Source organism: Brienomyrus brachyistius, chromosome 9 (assembly GCF_023856365.1).
Source record: "Brienomyrus brachyistius isolate T26 chromosome 9, BBRACH_0.4, whole genome shotgun sequence".
Classification (NCBI taxonomy): Eukaryota; Metazoa; Chordata; class Actinopteri; order Osteoglossiformes; family Mormyridae; genus Brienomyrus; species Brienomyrus brachyistius.
Window position 1 is genome coordinate 16,158,803 of NC_064541.1, and position 23,347 is coordinate 16,182,149.

Below are 23,347 nucleotides of genomic sequence, written 5' to 3' on the forward strand. Positions count from 1 at the left end.
GTGCGGCTATGGTCAGCTGGCTATCGGTCACCCAGTCCTTACAGACCAAACCTGACCTTCACTCGCCTGTCTGCCCGCATTATGAAATTCATCATGCTGGTCGTTTGATAGAACTCAATCTCCAGCCCACTATCGCAGCCTAGCGATGGCACCAACTCCTGCAAATGAGATGGGGACTTTTTCCTTCTACTTTTTCTCTTCTCTACCCCTGGGTTTCAGCTCTTTATTCACTTAGTTTCTTTTTAGTTCCCCTCGCCAGGGACTCCGCCAAGAGAGGGTTCAAAAGACAGCCTTCATGCAGCCTGGTGCCTGGATATTAGCTAGATCAAGAAAATCCTCTTTGACCTATCGTTACCGGTCTCACGCTCCTACTCAAAGAAGAACGTTGTAGCTACAGGTCCGAAGCAATGTGAAGTTTGATATTTGTTGCCCATCATCCCAGGAGCCCATAGCAGAGAGCACCAACACCATGGACTGGCTTGTCGGAGGTGCCTTTATTATGCATAAGGCTGAGCACTCTGACCAGAACGGTCTGTAAGCACTGACCCAAGGTGGCCATTAAAAGGTGCAATTACCTGCCCAAAGGATGTCTAAAAAAAACACTGTAGGGACAGCAACCTACTAATGCTGAAGACCATCTCCGCTAGTGAGGGGGCAGCAGGACCCACTGAACACATTTAAATGAAAAGAAATATTTATACAAATTCAAAATACGTGTTGGTCACAAGTTGGCATTCCAGAGGGTGTTTTTCATAACCGACTGTAATAAAGGACCCGTATGACTGTAACAATCTTCTGAACTTGCAAATATTTCATGAGAGAAGCAAAGAAATGTACTGTAACAAATTTCACTAGTTCACAAGGTTCAGCACTGATTACAGCCCAATACACAGACCATCTCAAATGGATAGATTCAAAGGTTTTACTAAAAAAAAGGGAGTAAAAATGGAATTGCGTTGAAAATATGCATAATGTTGACTTCCTTAGTATTCTGGCCAATATGATTTTTATTAACACACTGACACTAATGTGGAAATCCGCAGCTTGTTGGGAGGCTGTCATAGCACACATGTTCAAGTGGGCCAGCGCTGTGAATAACCTTCTGCAAAATTGCCCATCTACCAAAGAAGCATTATGCTTCAAACAGAATCCTGCAGTACTACTGACTCATATGCTTTGAATCAGCAGCAGCGGACTAATTTGACTAAATATGCCTGGGGGGGGTGGGACAATGACCTCACACCTGCAGGATTTGCAGTTCAAAGACCCCCTTCACTCTGTGTGTGCAATTCTCCCCGTACTGGCCAGTTCCCTCCGTTTTCCAGTGTGCGCATTTACAGTGCTCTGCGAAAGTCTCAGGCAGGCAAACGAAAGCATGTTTAAATCTCGCTTACTTCGGTACAAAACTATGTCTGTAGAAGTGTTACAGTTTCGAAACCAATCCTCAAGTCGCCCCGGTACTTGCAGCTACCATTCAATAAATCCATGTATTTGTTGAACTCACCCGCTTGTACAGCTTGTTTGGACGAATCAATACCTCATGAGGCGAATTAACTGAATCAGTGACCAATTAATTGCTATTGGTGAAATTTAACAAATAAACGTAATGATAGGTTTGGCGGCCAAACCTATAATCTTCAAGCCATCCAACAAGATAAGAACATCTAGGATGATAAAAGAATTTTTTTTTTGTATCAATACTGTTTATTTGTATATGGTCAAATAATACAAATGTTTTCTAAACAAATATACACTTGCTACTTGGATATACAGCTCTAAACAAATCTTAGTACTGTACAGAAGCCTTATGCAGTCAGTTTGTCCAAAGACGGACTGGGACAACAAAGCAGGTGCACCTACGCTGCCTGGTTTGGGCTCCAGGCCACTAACCCTGACCAGGAAAAACAGTTAGAAAATTGACAAAAATGGGGCCAAATATTTCAACCAAAACCGTAACATCAGCAGCACATCATCTTAGCCATAAATGTTGCGTCATCCTTCTGGTGCACAACCCCACAATGTATTCTGCATGGATGTGGCCTCATTTCACAATGAACATAAGGAGTCACTTGCTCCACTCAGATATGTCCCACGGCTGGTATGATAAGGACAGCAGGTAAGAGGGAAGAAAGTCTATCAGCGTGAAACAGCAGGTCAGCTTCGCTCCCAGCAGACTCCACGGATCTGGCCTCCTCAGTGACGGCGAACAAGCAGGTTCCTGAGAAACTCAATGCCTTGAATCTATAGACAGCTGCCATAAACACGGATTCCAGAACTAAACTGCCCTAAACAAAAGCTCATTGATCGGGTTATTTAACAGATAACTGGACAAAAAAAAAAAAATAGCTAAACAGAGAAACAACTGCAAGAATATCTGCATTCAGCTCACGCTTCCCAGATTGATAATGCCCCATGAAACTTCTAGAACATCTACAAAGAGAGACTGGATTTAAACTTGGGAGATAAAAATCCCATTCATTTAAACATGCCGGATTTGTAGCGTGGCACCCTCGGCCCATAAAGAAACCCAAATCCCACTTTGTGCCCCTCAAGGAGGCTGTGAGATTACATGCGGTTCCACTCAGATCCCCTTTAGTGCCTCAAAAGTTCAAGGTGACGGATAAAGAAGGCAACCTTTATAACCTGTCCCGCAGTACATAACTCGGTAAAGCAGCCTTGCAGAGAGACACAGCTCTCAAAAAACCTTTATACCTACAGGGATTCTGCTGTTGTTTTCAAATGTCTATAAAGGAAAAGCGTGGACAATTAAAACAACTTCATGAAATGCTCCTAATCTGATTTCTAATAATGGCAGCAAGTAGTCTTACCTTTTCTCGTGAGTGCTGTAGGAAATGCTGGTTTCTCACCATGATCTTCACATTATATAGTGACAATAAGGACTATACTATGACGTCATAGCACGTCACATTTCAAGTGCTTATGTCAAACACACTAGCAGGGGGCGCAACATCAACCTCTGTGAAAAAGTTTGTGGACCTTGACCCCACGTATCGCCGTTCAAATATAACGCATAACTCGTTTTAGAAATTAACCCAAAAAGAATGATATCCGTAAAAAGCTCAAACACAAAGACTAAGTGTCGTCATCGCCCTCTTCACTAGCGGTGTTGACATGGACAGAAAGGCGCTCAACTAAAATACCACTCGGCCTTTCACATCCAATGCATTTTTACGCAGCACACCGGTGCGGGTAACTGGCACAGCTCGCAGTCACGCCCGCATAACTAAAACTTGTGAGAACTTGTACGTTTGAAAGACACTAAGGCGCACGAAGCGTGTGAGGTTTTTGCGCAGGAAGTTACGGTTTCTGTTACAAAGCTACCTTATCGTAAGAAAAACAAAAGCATCGATACATCAAATGCCATCAACTGTGTAACATTTGTTTTTGGCCTACATCACGCACCGAGTAACAAATACGTAGACGAAGATTAAATAGCTATATCGCCCCTAAAAATTTAAATTAGTCTAACATTTTTATTTGCCTTATTCGGGTCTATATGTCAGTTGCGAAGGTGACTTACATAGAAGTGCATATCATTAACGTTGATCGAGATGATTGTTATGAACTGAAAGCTTCGACTGTTCGGGATATTACTTGATTATGCGATTTTACATAAATAGTTCGTGACATGCAAATTTTATTTAACTCGACCTTCTTTCCAATACAGACACCACATTTCCAGCTCTAAATGCTGTATTAATTCTTGGGGAAAAAACACACTAAAGCAATACAGTCTGCACGTTATATGACCCGAACACTACGGATCTATGATTCTTTTAGCTCTAGACACGTGTGTGTCGTGTTGAAATCAGAGTATTCATTTGTTTGACAAAAAAGCACCAACACACAGCGATGTGACCGGTTTCTTCATTTTATTTTTTTAAATTCTGAATCAAAAATAGGCGAGGCGTCACACAGTCGACCACGACAGCGAGCCAGACGGCGACCCCTTTAATCGCACTGAATGGACAAATGCATTTATAAAATCCCCACATGCAGTGTATTTAGCTAGCAGAACGGAAACCGTCCAACCCCTACAAATAAAACATTTCACAAAAAAAAAAAAAAAAAAAAAAAATCACAGGCATGAAAGCTGCATTCGTTTTATTTTACTATTAAATCGGTAGGGTGTACATTCAACCCAAGCGACGCATATAGAAACAACCGCATCCCGACGTTTGAACTGCACAGTCCGGGGATCAGCACGCATTAGCACAGCCCCATAGTACAGCACACAAGCCACGATCATAAAAGTGCGAGATAAAACGGCCCTAGCTACTTGTAAATGACTCACCGCCACATTAAAACATTGCATCCTTACCGCGTAGTCCTTGCTGGCAGCTTATACGTAGCTCTGTAATCGTCATCTCTAACAGTTTAGGTCATGCTGAAGCATTTTACGTCCAAGTGGGAGATGCTCCGAGCGACATCAAAATCTTTTTTCCTTTGCGCTTCTAGTCTCTCCTGAAACGGCTATGATGCAGGGTACGGAATAGCTTATCGGTCTTTAATGGGGAGGAGTTTACGGGCCTCCGTCTACAGCTGACCGCGGAGAGAGAGGCGAGACACTCCAGCTCGTCATATGCAGCATTACGGCTACGTAAGGGGTGGGGGTGGGTGCTGATGGGGGTGTCCAATGGTGCCCGTACAAAGCAAACACTGACGACTGCCGGCGTGGATGTACGACAGAAATGCCCTCACCCACCAGCTCAACTAAACTGTACTGGGGACAGATACAGTCAAATTAAATAACCTTCGTATAATCAGCAAGCTGGAATATCAGATAAGTAACTGTCCAAGTCACATCCTGGGGTTGAAGAGGATAAATATAATTTTAAAAATGGCGCCTCGTTTTTTATTTATGACACCGCTTGCCGAAAAGTCCGAGGAGTGTTTGCAGCTGTTGCACCCCATTTACAGCTGTCCCAGGAAGGTTTAATGTTTCCATACTTCAAAGTGTGTTCCAACAACTGAAAGTGGGAAGTTGACCATTAAAAATGCGCACACATTTTTTTTTATCTCCCTTTTTATTTTCTTGTAAAATATTGTGAATATACAGTCTTTAAAAAAATTTTGTTAGGTTTAAGAAGCACCTAAAGTATAATATTATTTACAACATTGTGTCCCTGGTGATAGCCATAAAAATGTAAAAAGCATTTCACTGAAGCAAATATTTTAGGGTTTTTTTTGCATTTTAACCACCACCACAAAGCAAAAAATTTAAAATACACATTAATACATATTAAAACAACTGCAATCAATAGCACTGATAAGAAAAAACAAATTCGTATTTATATATGGCCGTTATTTTACACAGTCCCCATTAATCACATTTTTTTTTTGCTGCTCAACAGCTACCCCTACTGGAAAGAGAACAAAATTGAATGCAACGCTATTGCAGTACAGGGTAACACGTCAAAAATTGCAGACAAGTGAAATTCATTCTTGTTTGAATTTTTTCGAGGGAACGTAAAGCATAACCGTCATACGTTACTATTGCATCTATTTAACACGTACAAACTCCCTGATTCACCTTAACTCACACTCCACAAATCTTAATATGGCTTTAACGGTTTTGCTTTAGACTTTGAGTTCATACCATTACGCATTTCGAATCAATTCTATAGTAGTAACCCTGCAATTAAGTTACAGTGCTGAATGACCAAAGCAGCTGTTAAACAGCTGATATTCTTATAATGGTATAGAATGTAAAACAAGTAGACTGTTGACATCATGCAGTAAGAGACAGTTTTGCTTAATATCCAAAGGTATCGTAGTAATATGGCGCTCACGTCTGTCCGTAATGAAATATTTTCTGAAGCAAATGAAGCACCTGCCAAATGCATACTGATGGATCTTTCCTACATAGAGCTTTTCCTCTCACAAAAGGTGTAAATACATTTGTAAATTATGTAATCTTTGGCCAGCTTCCAGCGCTAGACCCTTAAGCATAAATACTTCTTTCCTCCTATTTCATAAAAATGGAATTTTCTTTATTGAGGCTTGACCACTGCAGCAGCAAACAGCTTCGTACTGCACCTGGCCATCTCTCTCTGCTCCAGTCATTTTAATTTCATGTACTTAAATCTCTCAAACAGGCAGGCTGCTTCTAAGTATGGTAAAAAAAAAAAAAAAAAAAAACACATACAGATGCATTTTATCAACACAATTTTATCAGTAACAATTTCTATAGGGCAGAGCACTCATGCCAAGTTACTGAGCAAAGATACTTTGGCTATTGCGAGGGACCAAGAGCACTGATTGACCATGCAAGTTAAGACAATCTGGATCGTCACCACAAACTAATGCCTGCATGTTCTGCCTGAACTCACTGGACTATTTCATGCCATCACCACTATGTATCAAACACACAGGTTCATTCTTAAAGACCACATTACCTACACGGTAGGCACTGTTAAGACTTACGTAGAGTTAACACAATTTCTTTAAGCTAAAAAATAAAACATTGATACAGTCTGGGGATGTGGGGAGAACATTTGAAGGAATCACAGTAAAGTGGCACATGAGGGTGACAGCCATGCGGTGCGAGTGTCACCTTTCATCATTGTTTAGCATGGGACAGACTATTCAATAATAAAACCCTTTGAAGCGGAGCTTATTCCCCATGATAAGGGACACCCTTAACACTTACATTAACCCCCCCACCCCCCACAGACGGGCTGCATAGTGCTAGATTACAAAGTTTCCTTTAAAAAAAAAGTGCTAAGGCATCACACGAACGCGCATGCACACAACATAAACGGTTGAACCCCAGCTTTAAAACAAAAGGACTTTTGCTTTATGACGTGTTGCTTTGGCAGATATCTTCACACTGATCCCCTGCGTTAGGCAATGTTTTTCATTAGTTTTTATACATGTATTTAACTCTTAAAAAAATAAAACTTTATTAGCTCTATTTTGCATTTTAAAATATGCCCTACAATCTAGATTAACCAGGTGAAACACCTGCAAGTGAGGGGGGGGGGGATGTAATCACTGTTTAAACCATTTCAAAACCACACCCGAGATCCCACCTCAACATGCATTTAAAAATATTAGAATTAATTACTTTTGTTACCTGAATTTCACTCATGAAATGACCTATAAGACTATGGTTTTTAAGCACCATTTCACTCACTATTGACCATGCAGGCACGCGCTACATTTTCAGGCGGATTCACTATAATCCAATGACTAGATTCTCACAGAGTAGTGTTTCACAAATAATTCCTCGGAGATCCCCCAGACAGTCCACATTTTTGCTTCCTCCCAGCTCCCAGCCAATCAAGAACACCGAATACCTATTGCAGGTGTATTGAGAGCTAGGAGCGAGCAAGAAACTGGACTGTCTGGGGGGTCTCTGAGGACAGGGTTGAGAAGCACTGCCACAGAGCAGCCTATGCCTTGAGACCTGGGTGACATGTTACCTGGGTACTTGTGGGGGGAAAGCAAAGCACACTGCAATGAATCCAGCAGAACTCCAGTCCTTCGGGACTGACAGTCAGGCAGCCTGACTGTACAGTGAAAGGCAAGCAGTCAGATGCAGTTATTTTTACAGCCGGAGTCGATTCTGAAAAGTAGCCAAAGGCGTCGCACCATATGCAACTGCTCAGAAGTCTGAACTGTGCTTGTACAAGAACCTGTGTAACCAGCCATTGTTCAAACAGGAAAGGTGCTATTAATTTGTAAATATTACAGAAATATTACAAGAAGTGCATTACAGAACATTAAACATTTTTTCCCCCCAAATAAACAGCAATAATCAAATAAAAGCCTCAGGAATGTGTCATGCTGACCTTCAGAAGTTAAGAAATGGGGCTAGATAATTTGGTCTGTAAAAATATGGAGAGACTAACTAAACCCTCCTAAACATGGGTAAACAAGCACGCCCTCACACCCTTGTCAATACCGAACGCTTTTGACCCTTTTCATGATCGTTTTAATCCTATATTTTGGTACAGCTGCTAACTATCAAAACCGGCCAACATCTGGTTGTAGTTAGAGGAAATGAAAGTAGGAGAAAATATGTGGATGTAGGACCCCCCCCGCCCCCCCAAACGCATAAGCGGGTGACATATATAGTACTAGGTTCAATCTCAGGTGTACTTTCATCTTCAAAACAAAAATACCCCCAAGAGCGTGTAAAGTATTACTCGAAGAATGACAATCTACTAATCTGGAATGAAACACGTCAATTACAACAGCCAGGTAAACAGATTGTTAGCAATATAAACAAAAGCGACAATAACATGGCTCCGTATTCAGGTCTGTTACATTTTTTTGTAAGTGCATTTCTTAACATGCAGTTGCAGTCTTACCACAATGCTTAAATGTTCATATTTAAATCGACATAAGAACAAGTGACCGTATTTCTTGGACAGGGAAGCGTTGGTCCCATGATTAGATCGTTTCGATCGTTTCCATAGAAATGCCCGATTTCTGACGACGACAGAACACATTTCACCCAAGCCCATCATGCCCGGCTCCAAGAGACGCTCCCAGCTCACCCAGGTCTCATTAAACCCTTCCAACGCCAGTCTACTTGAGGCGATCAGAGCGGAAGGAGTCCTCCACAGAAGGGTCGGAAAGCATGAGGTCCGCGTCAGACAGGATGCCCAGGCCCTCGAGTGACATAGGGACTATCCGCAGGGGGTCATCCAAGGAAAAGGAGTCCAACTCAAAGCCTGGAACTCCTGACAGAGCGCTGGTGATCTCTTTGGAAAGGCCAGTTGGGGAGTCGCCTGAAGTTAAAGTGAGACTATATTTATTACTACTTACACGACCAGGTAGTGTCATTCACCATATTTTAAAATCAACTAATTTTTTAATTCACAGTATATGCGACATTACAGCCTTCGATTCCACAACAGTCCCATCAAAAGCCTAAACCCAGCTCACCGGTCAGAATGATGTTAGGCACGCCGTGTCGTTCCATACCGCCGAAGCTCTGGGTCTGGTTCTGGCTGTTGAGAAGCTGCTGGTCACCTGAGTCCTGGAAGTCCAGGGACACCTGGTCAAGGAAGGACCCCTCGTGAGTTTTGCTTGCCGGGGGTCCTGATCCCAAACTGTGGTTGAAGGACAAGCTTTCCACCTGAGGCTCCATGTTGAACTGCAAACAAGAAAACACAAAAGCTACCGTGACTCAGAAGCAAACAGCAATAAGACTGCAAAATCTGAAATGTAAATGAAGACGAGGTTTGAACGACTCATCTCCCGCATTCCTGGGTCTACTGCATGGGTGAATCAAGCACGCCTCGCTGAGCTTTGGGACCTACCTGCTGAGAAAGGGCTTGTCTAGCTGCAAGATGGAGGTCCAAACAGGGGTCATCAAGAAGAGAGTTTAATAAAGAGGCATCCTACAGATAGGAGAGTAAAAGAAAATAAATAAAAAACAGAAGACCTTAGGGACTCATCCAAAAACCCACAAAAGGACGATTCCAAAGGTCCCTGAGTGACAGGTAGTAGAGTAAAGTGTAGAACATAATTGGATTGGTCTCGGTTGGAGGGCTAATATGATATGCTTTCATAGGGCCCAAAATCTCTAGCAGCACCTTGCTTTCTGCTCTACAGTGTTGACCCTAGCTGTGGTTCTGAGTGACAGTAACCAGGAGGAGGATGGGGATACTCACGCTGCATGCGCCCATGTCACTGACTAGCTGGTGATTCATCTGCTGGAGCTGAGAAAGGCTCTGCTGCGACTGCCCCTGCTGGTCCGAGCCGCTGCGCGTCTGCGCATCCTGCAGGTCCTGCTGCATGTGCTGACAGTTCTGACCCTGGATGTCTAAGGGATTCTGGCCCTTGGCCTGCATCGGCGCAGCCGGCCTCTGCAGCTGCTGCATCTGCGCACCAGGAGCACTGTGGGTCTTCTGCGGATTTGGCAGGTTCTGACCGTGCAGCTGCGTCTGGGCTTGTGCTTGAAGCTGTTGGTGGTTCAACTGCTGGTGCTGCGGCGCCGGCTGCCCTGCCGGACCGGTCTTGGGTAGAGATTGATGGGGCGCAGATGGGGCTGTTTGGGGCTGCTGGGCCGGGCTGTAGGAATAGGGCGGCAGCCGCTGGTCCATGGGAAGCTTGCTGGTGTCGAGCGGGACACCCTGCGGTGACAACCGGGAGTGTCAGTGACATGAATCCCGAAACGGGGAGAATGCAGACCGCCGCCGGAGGACAGGAAAAGGGACTGCATGTCCTCCGGCAAAACTCCGCCATGAAGTTTGGACTCTATTCCCAAAAGGACCAGAAAAGGAAACCAGGCGGAGAAAATAAACCAAGCAGCAGAAGGACATTTCAGCCCTGGAGCCAAACTAGATGCAACAACGGCCTAGATGTGGAGCCACTCAGTCTCTGAAATTCAGTCAGAATACATGAGATACCACCCCTCAGCTGCATTGTAACCCCACCCCATTACCACATTAATGCAAATGTTTTGATTTGTAAGGTCATATACATTGTACGTGTTGCATTATTTGAGCATTGTCATAACTATGCATGCATCTATTGTATGTATGAGAGCCACTGACAACCAGAGAAATTCCCTGCAATTAAGGTAACAACTAACTTAACTTTGATAAAACGCAATCGAAATAGCCGACAACAAATTTTGCAAGATTAGTTGCATTTTTGCAGTTTCCTGCATAAATCATATATAACACCTAGCAAACATTAAATGTTGGTGTTATATAAAGTCAGTAGCGAGCTAAGTATGGCAGATACAGCAGGCCCGACTGTGCAGGGTCAACGCAAGACCAAAACATCAAAAACGTGGAATTACTTTAATCTTGCAAAGTCAGTAACCAGGCTCACTTGGCATGCCAACACAACCAGAAAGCCAATTTGCCATTTTAACCAGAGATTCTCAACACTGTGCTAAGTTTTAATTACGACTGACTTAAAACATATCTAAATGCATTTTTAAATAAAGCATTTTCTCTCTTTAAACTATATGTTTTGGCCCAAACAACTGATTAATCGTGTGATCAGACGATCGACCAATCACTTATAAAATCCTTTTTTGCATTTTTATGTGAAAATACTTGGGCTATAAACCTGATTCTGATTGGGATCAGTATAATGGCATTGGCCAAGGGGGCTTCATGGCATTCATCCCCCGGTTTTACCTGCGTTATGGAGGACAGCGTGGGAGATACGGTGGGCGAAAACTGCTTCGAATGGTGCCGACGGGCATCCGCACTGCCAGGCAGGATGAGCGGGCTGAGCTGTGCCCGCCTCCTGGGCGACGTGCAGAGCCGCGGCTGCCCTTGGCCAGCCAGTAGCGGGGGGTAGGAGGAAGCGCAGGAACTGGGCACGCCCACCCCGCCCCCGCCGTAACCAAGGTTACCGGCCGATGGCTGCAGGGATTTGCCGCCAAGGGACGAGTTATTGAGGGAGGGTGGCAGCGATGGAGATGAGCTGAGGGACGACTGCAGCGATGGGTTGCTAAGCGACGAATGCAGGGAGGCAGGGCTCAGACACGCGGGGAAGGAGTGGCTGCTCAGAGACGATTGGATGTTAGGGTTGCTAAGCGAGGACTGGAGAGATTGGGTGTTCAGGGGTCCCTGCATGGATGCTGAGAGACCTGAGCAGAGGAGAGACAAAAACACACAGAGCTCACTGTCAGTGCGTCCGGGACCCCCCAAAACATCACAGAACCACTTGGGAATGCCATAAACTCTGCAGGTCACTGGAAAGGATTTTTATTTCCAGTCTGAAGCTGTACATTTGGCTGCAGAACATAATTATAATAATTATTATAAGAGGGGCAGAGGTAAAAGAGAATTTATACAGCCACTAATTATGGGCTGCGCTTTAAACGAGTGCAGTGCTCACGTTCATTGAATACACGTCCTACTGCAATACAACAAACACACATGAGGCCAAACTGCTTAATTCATTTTCAATTTAATTAATCCCTATGGCCGTCATTTACTTCACTCCATGGCTTTCAAAATCTGCGCCACTTATTTGGGGACGATCACCAAATAGAAGCGTGGAAGCTATAAGGGTCCAGCAGTAAGGTGTAAAAACTCAGGGACATGACAATACTTCTGAATTCTCTCAGTATCTTCAACAGCCTAAGCAAGCCTCAGTCTAAGGGTGCGTCCGAAATTGCATCCTTACACAGTAGGTACTGAATTTGGTTAAAAGCCTACTACTTGACTGTTAATGTAGTGCATACTGTATGCATGCAGGAGAGCAGTATGCATGCATGCACTTGAACATACTGCCAAAACCAGATGTTTACCAATGACATAGCATGAAAGTGAAAATTTTTCAACAGTTTTTAAAAGGGGAAAAAAAACAAGTCAACTTATATAACTGGACACTGTTTTCTACTTAAATTTGTACAGAAACTTTCTCTGGCATCTTGACAAAAATTTGTGATAATGTTCAAAGTGGGTAATGTTCTATTATTCCGTTTGCAACTCCAGTGACCTTGTGGGATAGCGTAGCCCGTTTGTGCTGTGCAGCCCGACATCATAGCCCTATGAAATGGGCACTTTCTTAGTGCTGCACTTTTCCACTGGTATACAGGGACCGATGCGTACATAAGCCATGCCGCGAAAAAAACACTAGTTTCAAGCAGGTCCCAGTTCGCTTCAGTTAAATGTGAAGAAGTTAAGTGTCAAGATAAATAGTGGGTCTTGACTTTTCCCAACATATACTATCTGCTCGATTTTACCTTGCACGGGTGCACCGTTCATCCTGCCATTTTACCACAAATCATATTGCCTACATTTACAATAAACTAAGCCGAATAACTTATTGGAATTAAGGTAGTCCAGGGTAAATACAAGACAATGAAGATAAAATCCATTTACAGCTAGGGTATCTTACAAGTTATCGGGCAATCCAGCTTAGTGAAACATGATACGGACCCTTAGTGTTAATGATTCAGTTGACTTCAGAAACTGATCAGCAAATGTACAAATGCATTATAATTCCTTGTCATAACAGCTTGAATACACATAATACGTATGCAATTGCCTTGCTACAAGAAGAAATGCCCGTACGTATCGCTTTATGGCAAACACATACTTGTGTACCAGTTATGTGCACCTGTTTATATTACACCAAAACATTGGGATCAGAAATAAATGGAAAAGTAACAAACATTCCTGTAGTTCTTTGTCCTATTGACATAATATACTGACTTTGCTGGAGCAAAATAGTGACAGGAGTCAGGGACACATATGATCATTCCACAACACAAAGAACCCAACATCGAAACATCTGGGTTATATTCTGGGCTAGTGGACATCGGGCTGGGCTTGGTTGGTAGATCGTTCACAAGCAGCCGGTAAAATTAAACTGAAGTAGTGAAAGAAATCGGGCACCGTCGTAAAATCTGCCGTAACACTGCGCGTGTGTAGACATGCGAGGTACAAATCGAGCAGGTGGTATATGCATCGGCCCAGAAATGCAGTGAGATGATGTCATTAAACGAGCGCCAGCCAAAAATTACACGGTAGATGTGGAAGCAGCGACGGTTTCGTCTCATCCAGCTATTTTTATACTGATGAATGGAGAGGATTCTAACAATTATGTAAAAAATTCAGTTCAAATGATCATGATCAGGCTTATGAAATAATTGTAACGGTCCTACAAGCAGTTATTTTTTCCTCCTAGATTTACGTTTTTAATTACTGGTCCTGGCAGTAAGGAGAAGCACAGAAACAATCTACCTTGCAAGTGGAAGGCGTTGCCTGTCGTTATCCCCAGTTGAGTGAGGGTGTTGGCCAGATTGCCGGTGCTGCTGCCCCCGCTCAGTGACGTATAGCAAGGCTCATCCGGGTCCAGGGGAGTAGGCAGGGGTGAAGGGAAGTGCAGGCTGGTCAGGTCTGGCAAGGAGCCTCCCGTGTTCAGGCCGGAGGGAATGTGGGAGGCACAGGACTGCTGATCCGGGGAAGGAAAAACACTGGGAAAACACAGGGGGAGATAGAGAGTCAGGAGAGGCACAGAAGGCAGAGGCAGTGAACTGTAATGGGCAGTGAATTAGCATTAGAACAAATATAGAGACAAGGGCAGTAGTGTACACTGATAGTGATAGAATATGAACAGAATCAGGTTACGAGCCATCCTTAAAAGGTTACTTTAGGTGTGAATACATTTCACTCATTTATTATTTTTTATGCAAATCCAAATTATGTAGTGGTAGTGATACATTTAATAAAATACCTCAAAAGAGAACCCAGAATCAGTGTCAAATGATTTCGTTCATCCTAAACATTGCCGCAATAAAGAATTATTCTCATTTCAGAATTCACATGTTGACTTACTTGATACCAGGAACTTCACAGGATTTGGGTCTTGAGGAAAGCAAAGGTAACTGTGGACAGAAGCAGAGATTAAAACGCAAACCCAGAAAAGGCTCTCCGCCGGAAGTACTTCACATTACATTCATTTACTTAGCATGTGCTTTTATCCAAAGCGCTGTACAAGCGAGGGACGGACAGCAGTGATAACCAGGTTTAAGGGCCTGGCGCTGATATGATTACTGACAGCCACAGGACTTGAACCCGTGACCTTTTATATATGGGCTCAAATGCCCCAACCACTCACATAAAACAGGCAATGAAGCATTGAAGCAATATTACCGAATTTATGGAGCTACTAAAACATAACATGCAACGTAATTTACAATTACTGCACCATCATGGCTTCTAAAGAATAGAATGGTACCTTCTTGGTATCCCAAGGCTTAAGCAGCTTCCCTTCATCTACCATGTTCTCCTCAATGGGCGGCACAGGAAAGGGGAACACTAGGAGGAGGACAGGATCAAACTGGTGAAAAAGCTAAACGATTTCCAGTCCTGCACCACTACAAACCAAAAGAGAGTACTTAAAAGTTAATGAGCTTCAGTTGACAGTGTAGAGGTGTGTTTATCTGAGCATTTACGGTGCTCATGACAGCTATAGCCAAGTTTACGACTGCTGTGGAGTGAAAAAGAGAGCACTCACTCTTTCGTCCCTCACTTTCAGTCAAGCCTAGAATAGGAAAACAAAAAGGGGGACACGACCCCCATCAGAAGACCAAAGACCCTTGAAAAAAAGGTTCAGATTGTCCAACTCGATGTTAAAGGACAGTGACAATACACATACTTCAGAGAGTGGCTGCCTGTTTCTACTGGAGATCAAGAGAACTAAAGAAAACACTAAAAGGATTTCTTCTGAAGAGGCCGTCTGGCAGACAAACCAACTCTAAGATCCTAAATGAGATTTTGTTCTTAACAAATAACAGTCCAGAGCTTAATGAAGCAATTCCTCCATGATCCAATCACTTATCCAGGATAAGATCATGGGGGACTGGCAGCCAATGTCAACAGGTACAGCTCGCAAGGCAGGGAAGCATGCTGGATGGGGTGCCAATCCATCACAAGACACACACACACACACACACACACACACACACACACACACACACACACACACACACACACACACACACACACACACACACACACACACACACACACACACACACACACAGTAAAAACTTTATTATAAAGTTTATTGTGAAATAAAATACAGTAAAACATCTAATTTCCATTTAAATACACCAGTCATCAAAAAAATACTGCCACTGTAGCATGCGAACTCTGAAATGTTCACAGAGCTATTCGCTAAACTTACCGCTGCGCCTGTTCGGGGCAGTTAAGCCATGTCCAGAACTCAAATTTTCCCCTGTGCTGGGATTCATGACACTGGTGTGCAAAGCAGAGTCTGAGTTTGTTCTGTGGAGAACAGCAGATATGGGGAGAGGAGGTGGAAAAGATAACGAAGAGGAGAACAGCATTATCATCAAAATAAAACAAAGGAGGAGCAAATTTCCTTCATATGAAAAACATTTTCAGAGCAAACATGTCAAAGCAGTTCTACCTTAACAGCAGGGCTACACGCTTGGATTACAATGTACATCTTCTGTCTTCAGAAACAGCCAAACATCAAGCACTCTCACTAATCACCCTAAGCTTACGACATAAGCGTGACCCAGGTCCTTTAGAATCTTCGGTGTCATTTGCTGGGTGATTCCAAAATGCAAGAGGACGGTGGGGACCGCAAGAAAGCCTTTGCAAAGGATAAAGGATGCTTAAATTCACCTGTTAAGGGCTGTGGTTGGGAGTTGGAACAACTGGCTTTTGTCCAGGGGGAAGTTGCTTGACCAGTTCCTTCATTATTGACAGAAAAATTACCATTAATTCCAAATCGAAAGATCTGATGGGAGCCAAAAAAAAAAAAAAAAAAAGATTGGGAGCAGAGATAGCAGAAGAAGAAGAGGGAGAGGAAGTGCCCAAAAGCACAACCCAAAGCTGATAGTCTTCTTAGCTTTGCCTCGTATTATTGTTGTTAATGTGCCATGTTGGGGAAACCGGAATACCCGGACAAAAATCCAAAATTAAGGTTTCCGCCATTTGTTTCTGCATGAAATGATGCAGTAAAGCCCAACTTCTCTTTCCGGAGAAGTTCTGGGCAACAGCCGCCAGTCAACATCAGCAAAAAGTACAGAAATCTTGCCAAGTGCCACAGGTAGGATTAGTACAAGAGAACCAGAAGATCAGTGAGATACCAGAATGCAGATCTGTAGTAATACACCAGTTCAATGGTCTGCCTCACTTTAAAAAAAAAAACGGAGACCTTTAATACAAAATCATTTTGCAGACCTTAATCAGACATTTGGATTTAAATATTTTAATAGCAATCCTAACGACTAAGTATTAAACTCGTCATAAAAAACAGAAAACAAGAACCACGAAAGGGAGTTAAAAAAAAAAAAAAAAAAAAGTGTGACATTTGCTCTTTGCGCAAATGCTAACTAATAAAATTATCAAAAAGTAGCTGCTTGAAGGTCCTTTATTCCAAAAGGTAAGTTCAGTGAAGACCAATGAAAATGCAATGCAAGGACAGAAGGAAATAATAAAAAAATACCTAAAAGGAATCAGCTATATAAAATAAATAAATAAAAGACGGATAAAATAAAACATCTGCCTTGTATTAATCTAATGACTATGAGTCATTAAAAGGCACAGCTCAGAGAGGCACATAAGCTGCAGTTAGAGGTGAGCTGCCAAGCTGTAAACAGGCCTGCGTGGGGCTGCACATGTGCCTGGTGGCCATTACCTTCTCCAGCTGGGATCTGGGGGCGGGGATAAATATGGTGAGTTGTACTGGGAGCTGTCGGTCTGAGGAGGCACTAGTTAAGGCAGAGTTCACAACACACGCTCACAACACGCCAAACACAGCAGCCTCACTCCCAGAAATTCCATCTAAACTCGTCTACAAAGCATAACATGAATCCAGCTCCAAGCAATCTTCACCTTTAATTACATGCAACTTTTGCAAAATTTAAGCATTGCATGAAGCATAAATACAAACGCAGCAATATCTGTGCTTACAAAATTGCAAATTTCCTAACGTGGCAAAGATTTATACTATAGCTAGAAGTTACCAAATCAGAAGTATTCACATTTCCTGCTGGGTTTCCCCTCCGAGTAGTTACACAATGACAATGTCTGACAAAGCACTAAACACTGACAATGTGAATCTAGAGCCAAAAATCCAATGCTGGGACCCAAACGAGTCGCCCTCAAGGTTCAGTGAGCTGGTAAAATAATACAAAGTAAATGGTGAATTAAATCCCTGCATACAGAAGCACCCGCCAAATCCACTTAACCGATATGCAACTTTGGGAGTTTAGTGTTGGACACATGATTGGTTTCAGCCTTTGAAGGAGAATAGGAAATACTTGTGACTGACAGCAGGGGGCGTGCCATGCAACGTCACGATAGTGAGGATACTTGTCTCCTGTAGGGGCGGACCGGGGAGATGAACCTCCTATCCCTCTGTACGCGCTCCACCAGGCCGTGGTGTCGCGTGGAGCGAATGGAGTCCAGGTTGGAGTGGAACGAACCCTGAGACAGAGAACGACAAATCGGAGAAACGCCTTAGACAAATGACACAACATTGTCAAAATGAGAAGACACCAAAAATGGCTACATTAAAAAAAAAATTGAGGCAATGTACATAAAAGTATGCATTTAGTATTAAGATACATCCAATAAAAATTAAATGTAAAAGTATATTATAAAATAACGAAAGTCTACCTGAAAACTTTTCGGAGTTATGACTGAATATACATGACCCGTCGCCACGAAATGAGTCTTAAGTCGCACTGGTAGAATTTCACCCATAAGACTCATTTCGTGGTGATGGGTCACATATATAACCTTGCTTTGCTTTATAAGTCTAACCTATACAAGTTCAATAGTTACAGCAAACAAAAACTTTACTGCAAGGTATTAAGAATCAGACAAACTGTTATGCCACTAAAAATCTTTGTTTATCAGGGATTTCAAGAAGGCTGCTGATGAAGACGTGGCACGTTATCGTTTCATTTTCAGGCCAAGGGACTGTTTGAGGACAAAGCACCACAGAGACCTGCCACTGGGCACCATGTCCTGCTTAAAGTATCCACTGTTGCTAAATAAAGGCTTTCTGCCAAAAGTATTTTGTTGATTATTCACTTAAGTACGAATCAATTCTCTTATCTAAACAATTTGAGTATGTAGAAAATCCAATTTGTATTGGTAAAAAAAAAAACTGCTAGACTACTCCCTTAAACCATAACAAAAAAAGACAAACTTTCAAAGACGCAGAGTTCGCATGAAGTCAATCTAAAATGTAAACAAAAACAATGAAATGTTACTAAAATGCCAGGTTCTGTTAGCCTACACAACCGTGTATACCAGCCTGGAATAATCTGAATCCCTTATGTTTGCCCATTTGTGGGGGGCATCTGTATGCTTACAGATACCTGCCACCCAGCAACTCCTTAGGATTCAAGTCGACACTTTCACTGGTGCACACGGGGAGACTCACTTCCTGATTTTTAACCTAGTCCAGTGGCTTTTTCTATCGTATTGAAAAATGTATCATTTCTCTAAACTCAGCACTTAAACTTCGGAGGTCAAAATGACATCCCTCAACTGGGTCATCCTTGACTGGACACTGGAGAGACAGTAGAATCTAGGAAGGTATAATGTACCCTTAGTCTTAGGAGACAGAATTTATTGCAGTCCTTTAGTACTGATACAATTACGACTGACAGCATTAAAATCCCATGGTTGGCAGAGTAGTCGCATCACTTTATGGGCCTTGAAGGCTCTTAACCCAGAAAAATGCTCCAAGGACTCCGAAAACCAATGAATGTCCATCTACTCATACCTATACTTGCACAAATGGAAAAGAATCACTTTATTTCATTTCAAACCTTGTTGCCAAGATACTGTCTGCACACATTCGTATGGCTTGAAAAGTACTTTCGTACACCTAAATAATACAAGCCATTGCAAAAGCAGGATAAGGGCAGATCTGCATTCTTACAGTAGTTGTACACCTCCTTATAGTACCCCCTAGGCAGGAACCTGCAGTGCCGGGACCATAAACTCACACAGATGCTCTAGGCAAGGTCAAAAGGGTCAGAGTGAAATAACGAAGGTAAACATGGCAGAATGGGAAACAATTGTGCACTAGATACACATTACAGAAACATTAGTGACATATTTAATAATATGCATACTGTATATTCATTCTTGTGACATGGACAGTGTCAAAGACTTAACCAGAAGAGTAAATATCAACACACATCACAGGCGAACATTCAGACTGGGTGCTTCAGCCTTACCTGGAAATCAGAAGGATTTCTCCCAATCTGGTTGACATTTGGCAGTGAACCTCCATAATACGGACCCTGCGTCCGTGCCAAGCGCACTTTCTGGGCTTGAATCTGGCAGGAAAAACACAAAATCACTTCACAGCTGGTCTCCCCCCATGTCATTTAGCAGGACAGAAGATAGATAAAGTCTGAATCTAATTCCTGTTAGATATCAGACTTCTCAGTCTTGCTCTTCGGCGTCCGCTGTGAGTGCTGGAGTTTGTTTCAGTTGAGCCCTTTAATTTGATCTGAACAAGCTGTACATCAGATTTCAGTAACTGAAATCTGGATAAACTGAATTTACTGTGAATTGAAGGCTAACAATAATCTTGGTTTATCTGCATTGAGTAAATAAGCAAGTACAGATTTGATATATCATGCCTCGTCTCATAAATGAAAATTTAGTAGGGGTAGATGGACAAAAAATTATGACTGATGAGCACTGTGGAATCGCCACAATATGTGATAACAAGGATTAGTAAAATCTTTACGGCTCGGTGGTATTTGGACAAAAACTGAGTTCAACTGCAGACTTCTGAGCCAAACAGGACATTGATAATATGAAATTTGAGTGTTTGGGAAGGGAAAAAATGTGCTGAAACTTAAAGCAAGTTGGATTAAAAATACCTGTCGACATGACATTACTGAAATACTTCTGGACTGTATGCAAATTATATGTCACTAAAATCACAACTATGGGGCTGCATATGCACAAAATAAATAAATCACCCCCTCCTCCACAACAATAAATTATATACAACAGATTTTTCTATGAAATGCATGCAAGCATTCAATGCAAAGCAGAGATACTACTGGGTTCTAAATATACATACAACCTAGGCCTGACTGACGATGCAAAAGCAACTGAGACAAGCAGGAGTTCTCCTTTCTTAATGGAACTGTTGTTATCGAAAGTGTTGCTGTGCGATACAACTCACAGATGCTCTTCCTTGAAAAGCGAATGTATACAGGTGAATTACGTTTGGCTACGAAAGCATTTTGCCTAACAAACGATATGTATCACCATCATCCACAGATGATTAATTGCTGGGGTAGCAGATAAAGTATAACGTGTAGAAAAACACTCGATAGTGAGCTTGTTGGTATACCATCGGGGAATTTTGAAAATATAACAAAAAAATAAATAAATCACCGTTCGGGGATTTTCAAACGCAGCCTTTCAACAAGTGACTTCACAGGAAATAGGCACGTAATTACCTACTTAAATTCCAGCTTCACAAATCCGGACCACAATTATTTTTACTACACGTAAAACATTATGCTTTTCCTTACTGATGGAATTTCAGATATCGGTTCCTAGTTTCCACATACACCGGACATACTCTAAGCCAGAGATACAACCTCAACGATTGACAAAAACCGCAGCTGCGATGCATTCATCCCAATAGTTCTGATATCCGTCAACCAGTACAAAAGTAATTTCCTCTACTCTTTCTTGAATTTTAAGACAGGCCTCATACGACGACAACACTGCTCATACCCAGCGAACCTTAAATTTATCTTACCCACCACAACCCACTTAAAAGACCCATAACCCACAATGAAAGGGGCAGTCAGGCAGCCAAACGGACGTGCAGAAAATAGAGCCTAGAAGTAATACGGTGAATGCAAGCATGCATTGGGGAAGAGCGATTACGAGAAATACGGTCCTGCTCCAGGCGGTGCGATTTACTGCGATTGATGCAAATGTAGTCTTTAAACAACGGCATCATTTCCATGCACATTTTTGTTTTAATAGTCTAATGAACTTGCAAAAGCAATCACTGTCGCCGAGTGCTACCGGACGGCCCGTCGTCACTACACTGTGCCAGTGCATCTCTATTCAAAACTGCAGAGCTTCCACTGAGTTAAGCGACGAGCGGCTACGAGTTGTCACTCATCAGATGTGTCACTTTTTCGGCAGTTCGGCCGCCGTGAGCGTTCGGTACGGCGACAGGGGGGCGCTACCCTTCGATTGCCCGCAGCATCAAACGTAAATACGAGCACGCCAAAAAGGCAAATAGGCACTGAGAAAATATGCTAAACTCAACCGCACACCTTAGACAGCCAGTCTATTCGGATAGTTATAAACGGCGCCGAGCGCGCTGCATCCTCCGCCAAGCTAACGCGGCTAACGCGCTAGCCGACTTTACCAGGCATCCGTCAGAAGTTTCCGTCGGCAACGTTCAAGCCGACGGGCCGCGACTGTTTTGACATATTCAGCGACGCCAGCCGCCGAAAGGAGGCGAGACGCTGAGCGGCTAGCGGGAATCTACCGGGTTACGCGTCGCCTGCTCGATTTTAAAAGACGGACTTGACCCAAAATGAGGCTCGTGAGCTAGCAGACGGACGGCGGCGGTTAGTGCTGGAGCGCGCCGGGACTAAAGTTAATTACTGAGCCGGCTCGGTCCCGCTAGTTAGCGAAGTGGCGTCGTGACATTCCGGATGTGTCACTTTGCAGTCACTGACGCGGTTTAACTACGGCGTTTACTACAGGAATCTGTTTTAAAAACAAATTTAAACTTGTGTAACAGCCACTCGAGCGCGCCGCTTGTCCAGTACCAACTAAACCCAAACTAGCCGTCAAGTCACCTCAGCAAGCATCCTCAGCCGAGCACGTATCTGCTAACGAGCCCCCTCTCACCACAAAAAGTCGCATTACCTGGCAAGTTGGCGAGGCGTACCTCTCCTTACTTTTAAGTCCGTCGGTACCTCTGCGGGTACCTACCCAGAAAGGCCTGTGTATACTCGGGAGTCTCCCCACACCTCCCTGCTCCTCTTACCCGTGTGGAGGTGATGTCCATCATGACCTCTTGAAAGGCGGCCGTCTCCTCGGCTTGCCGTTGGGTGTGCAGGGCTATCTTTTCACTAAACTTCCTGGGATTTGAGGCCCCAGGACCAGCACCCGGACCGGGTCCGCAACCGCCTGCACCCGTACCCGCCGCAGACATCTTTTACTTAAGTGAACTGATCTGACTTGGTGGGAGGAAGGCAGACGGGGAGGGGCAATAGGGCAGCGGAGAGGGAGGGGGGCGGGGGAGGGAGGAAGGGGGGGCATTCTGGACTGCTGCCCAAGTCGAAATGTGGGACGTGTAGTTTTCACATAACACGAGCTGTAGTTTGTGCAGTCAAAGGTCAGTTGTTGCGTTAAACTACAAGTCCCATTAACCCCTGCGGACTGCAGGCTTGTGACGCGTGTAAAAGTAACACGATCCCTTCCACTTCAGTTGTAAACACAACGTTGATCGCCGAACTAGTTAAGCAGTGTGTGCATAACTGCACGATTCATGATTCAAAAATACAGAAGGGATATTTCGAATGCTTGAATATGTTGAATTTTGTATGTGCTTTTTTGACTTTATTGCCAAAAGCTTTAATATTAATTAACACCGTAATACGGAAATTAATATACTAACTCGCTACAGTAATGTTTGGAAGTACAAATACAAGTTGCCACATATGAGTACACTACGTAAACATGGATCGTAAAACTTTATGAAATGTTCAGCTTAAAGTAGTTCCCTGTTAAACTAACTTTATGCTCTTGCTTTGCTGCAATGAGCCCCTGAATGTGCTATTTTATGTTTTTTATTCTAAAGAAAAATATAATTTGGGGGAAATGTA

The 23,347-nt window shown here is 43.2% G+C and overlaps 2 protein-coding genes across 5 annotated transcripts in view; both read right to left on the reverse strand.

Moving 5' to 3' along the window:
* LOC125748570 (DENN domain-containing protein 4B-like) overlaps positions 1 to 4,615 on the reverse strand; it is a 35,690-nt gene extending 31,075 nt beyond the window's left edge. The window contains 1 exon segment of the mRNA XM_049024858.1: positions 4,316 to 4,615. Coding sequence (XP_048880815.1) covers positions 4,316 to 4,323 — 8 coding nt within the window. The 5' untranslated portion in view covers positions 4,324 to 4,615.
* Positions 4,616 to 5,035: 420 nt separating this feature from the next.
* Positions 5,036 to 22,716, reverse strand: LOC125748571 (CREB-regulated transcription coactivator 2). 4 transcript variants are annotated; one of them, XM_049024859.1, is made up of 15 exons: positions 22,507 to 22,716; positions 19,694 to 19,795; positions 17,808 to 17,921; positions 17,131 to 17,192; positions 16,113 to 16,181; positions 15,646 to 15,746; positions 14,974 to 15,000; positions 14,695 to 14,774; positions 14,292 to 14,341; positions 13,698 to 13,930; positions 11,133 to 11,590; positions 9,651 to 10,112; positions 9,297 to 9,377; positions 8,920 to 9,130; positions 5,036 to 8,762 (listed from the first exon to the last, which is right to left on the reverse strand). In XM_049024859.1, the coding sequence occupies exons 1-15, from the start codon at positions 22,672 to 22,674 to the stop codon at positions 8,560 to 8,562; spliced, it is 2,421 nt and encodes an 806-aa protein (XP_048880816.1). In that variant the 5' UTR covers positions 22,675 to 22,716; the 3' UTR covers positions 5,036 to 8,559. The 4 variants fall into 4 exon arrangements, with proteins under 4 accessions (XP_048880816.1, XP_048880818.1, XP_048880817.1 ...); XM_049024861.1 differs by lacking the exon at positions 16,113 to 16,181; XM_049024860.1 differs by lacking the exon at positions 14,974 to 15,000.
* Positions 22,717 to 23,347: the final 631 nt, after the last annotated feature.

Coding starts and splice junctions, on each gene's coding strand:
- LOC125748571 (XM_049024859.1), bottom strand. CDS start 22,674: ATGTCTGCGGCGGGTACGGGTGCAGGCGGTTGCGGACCCGGTCCGGGT. Junction 11,591..13,697: donor CAACGCCTTCCACTTGCAAG/GTAGATTGTTTC, acceptor TCCTCTGCTCAG/GTCTCTCAGCATCCATGCAG. Junction 9,378..9,650: donor GTGACATGGGCGCATGCAGC/GTGAGTATCCCC, acceptor TCCTATCTGTAG/GATGCCTCTTTATTAAACTC.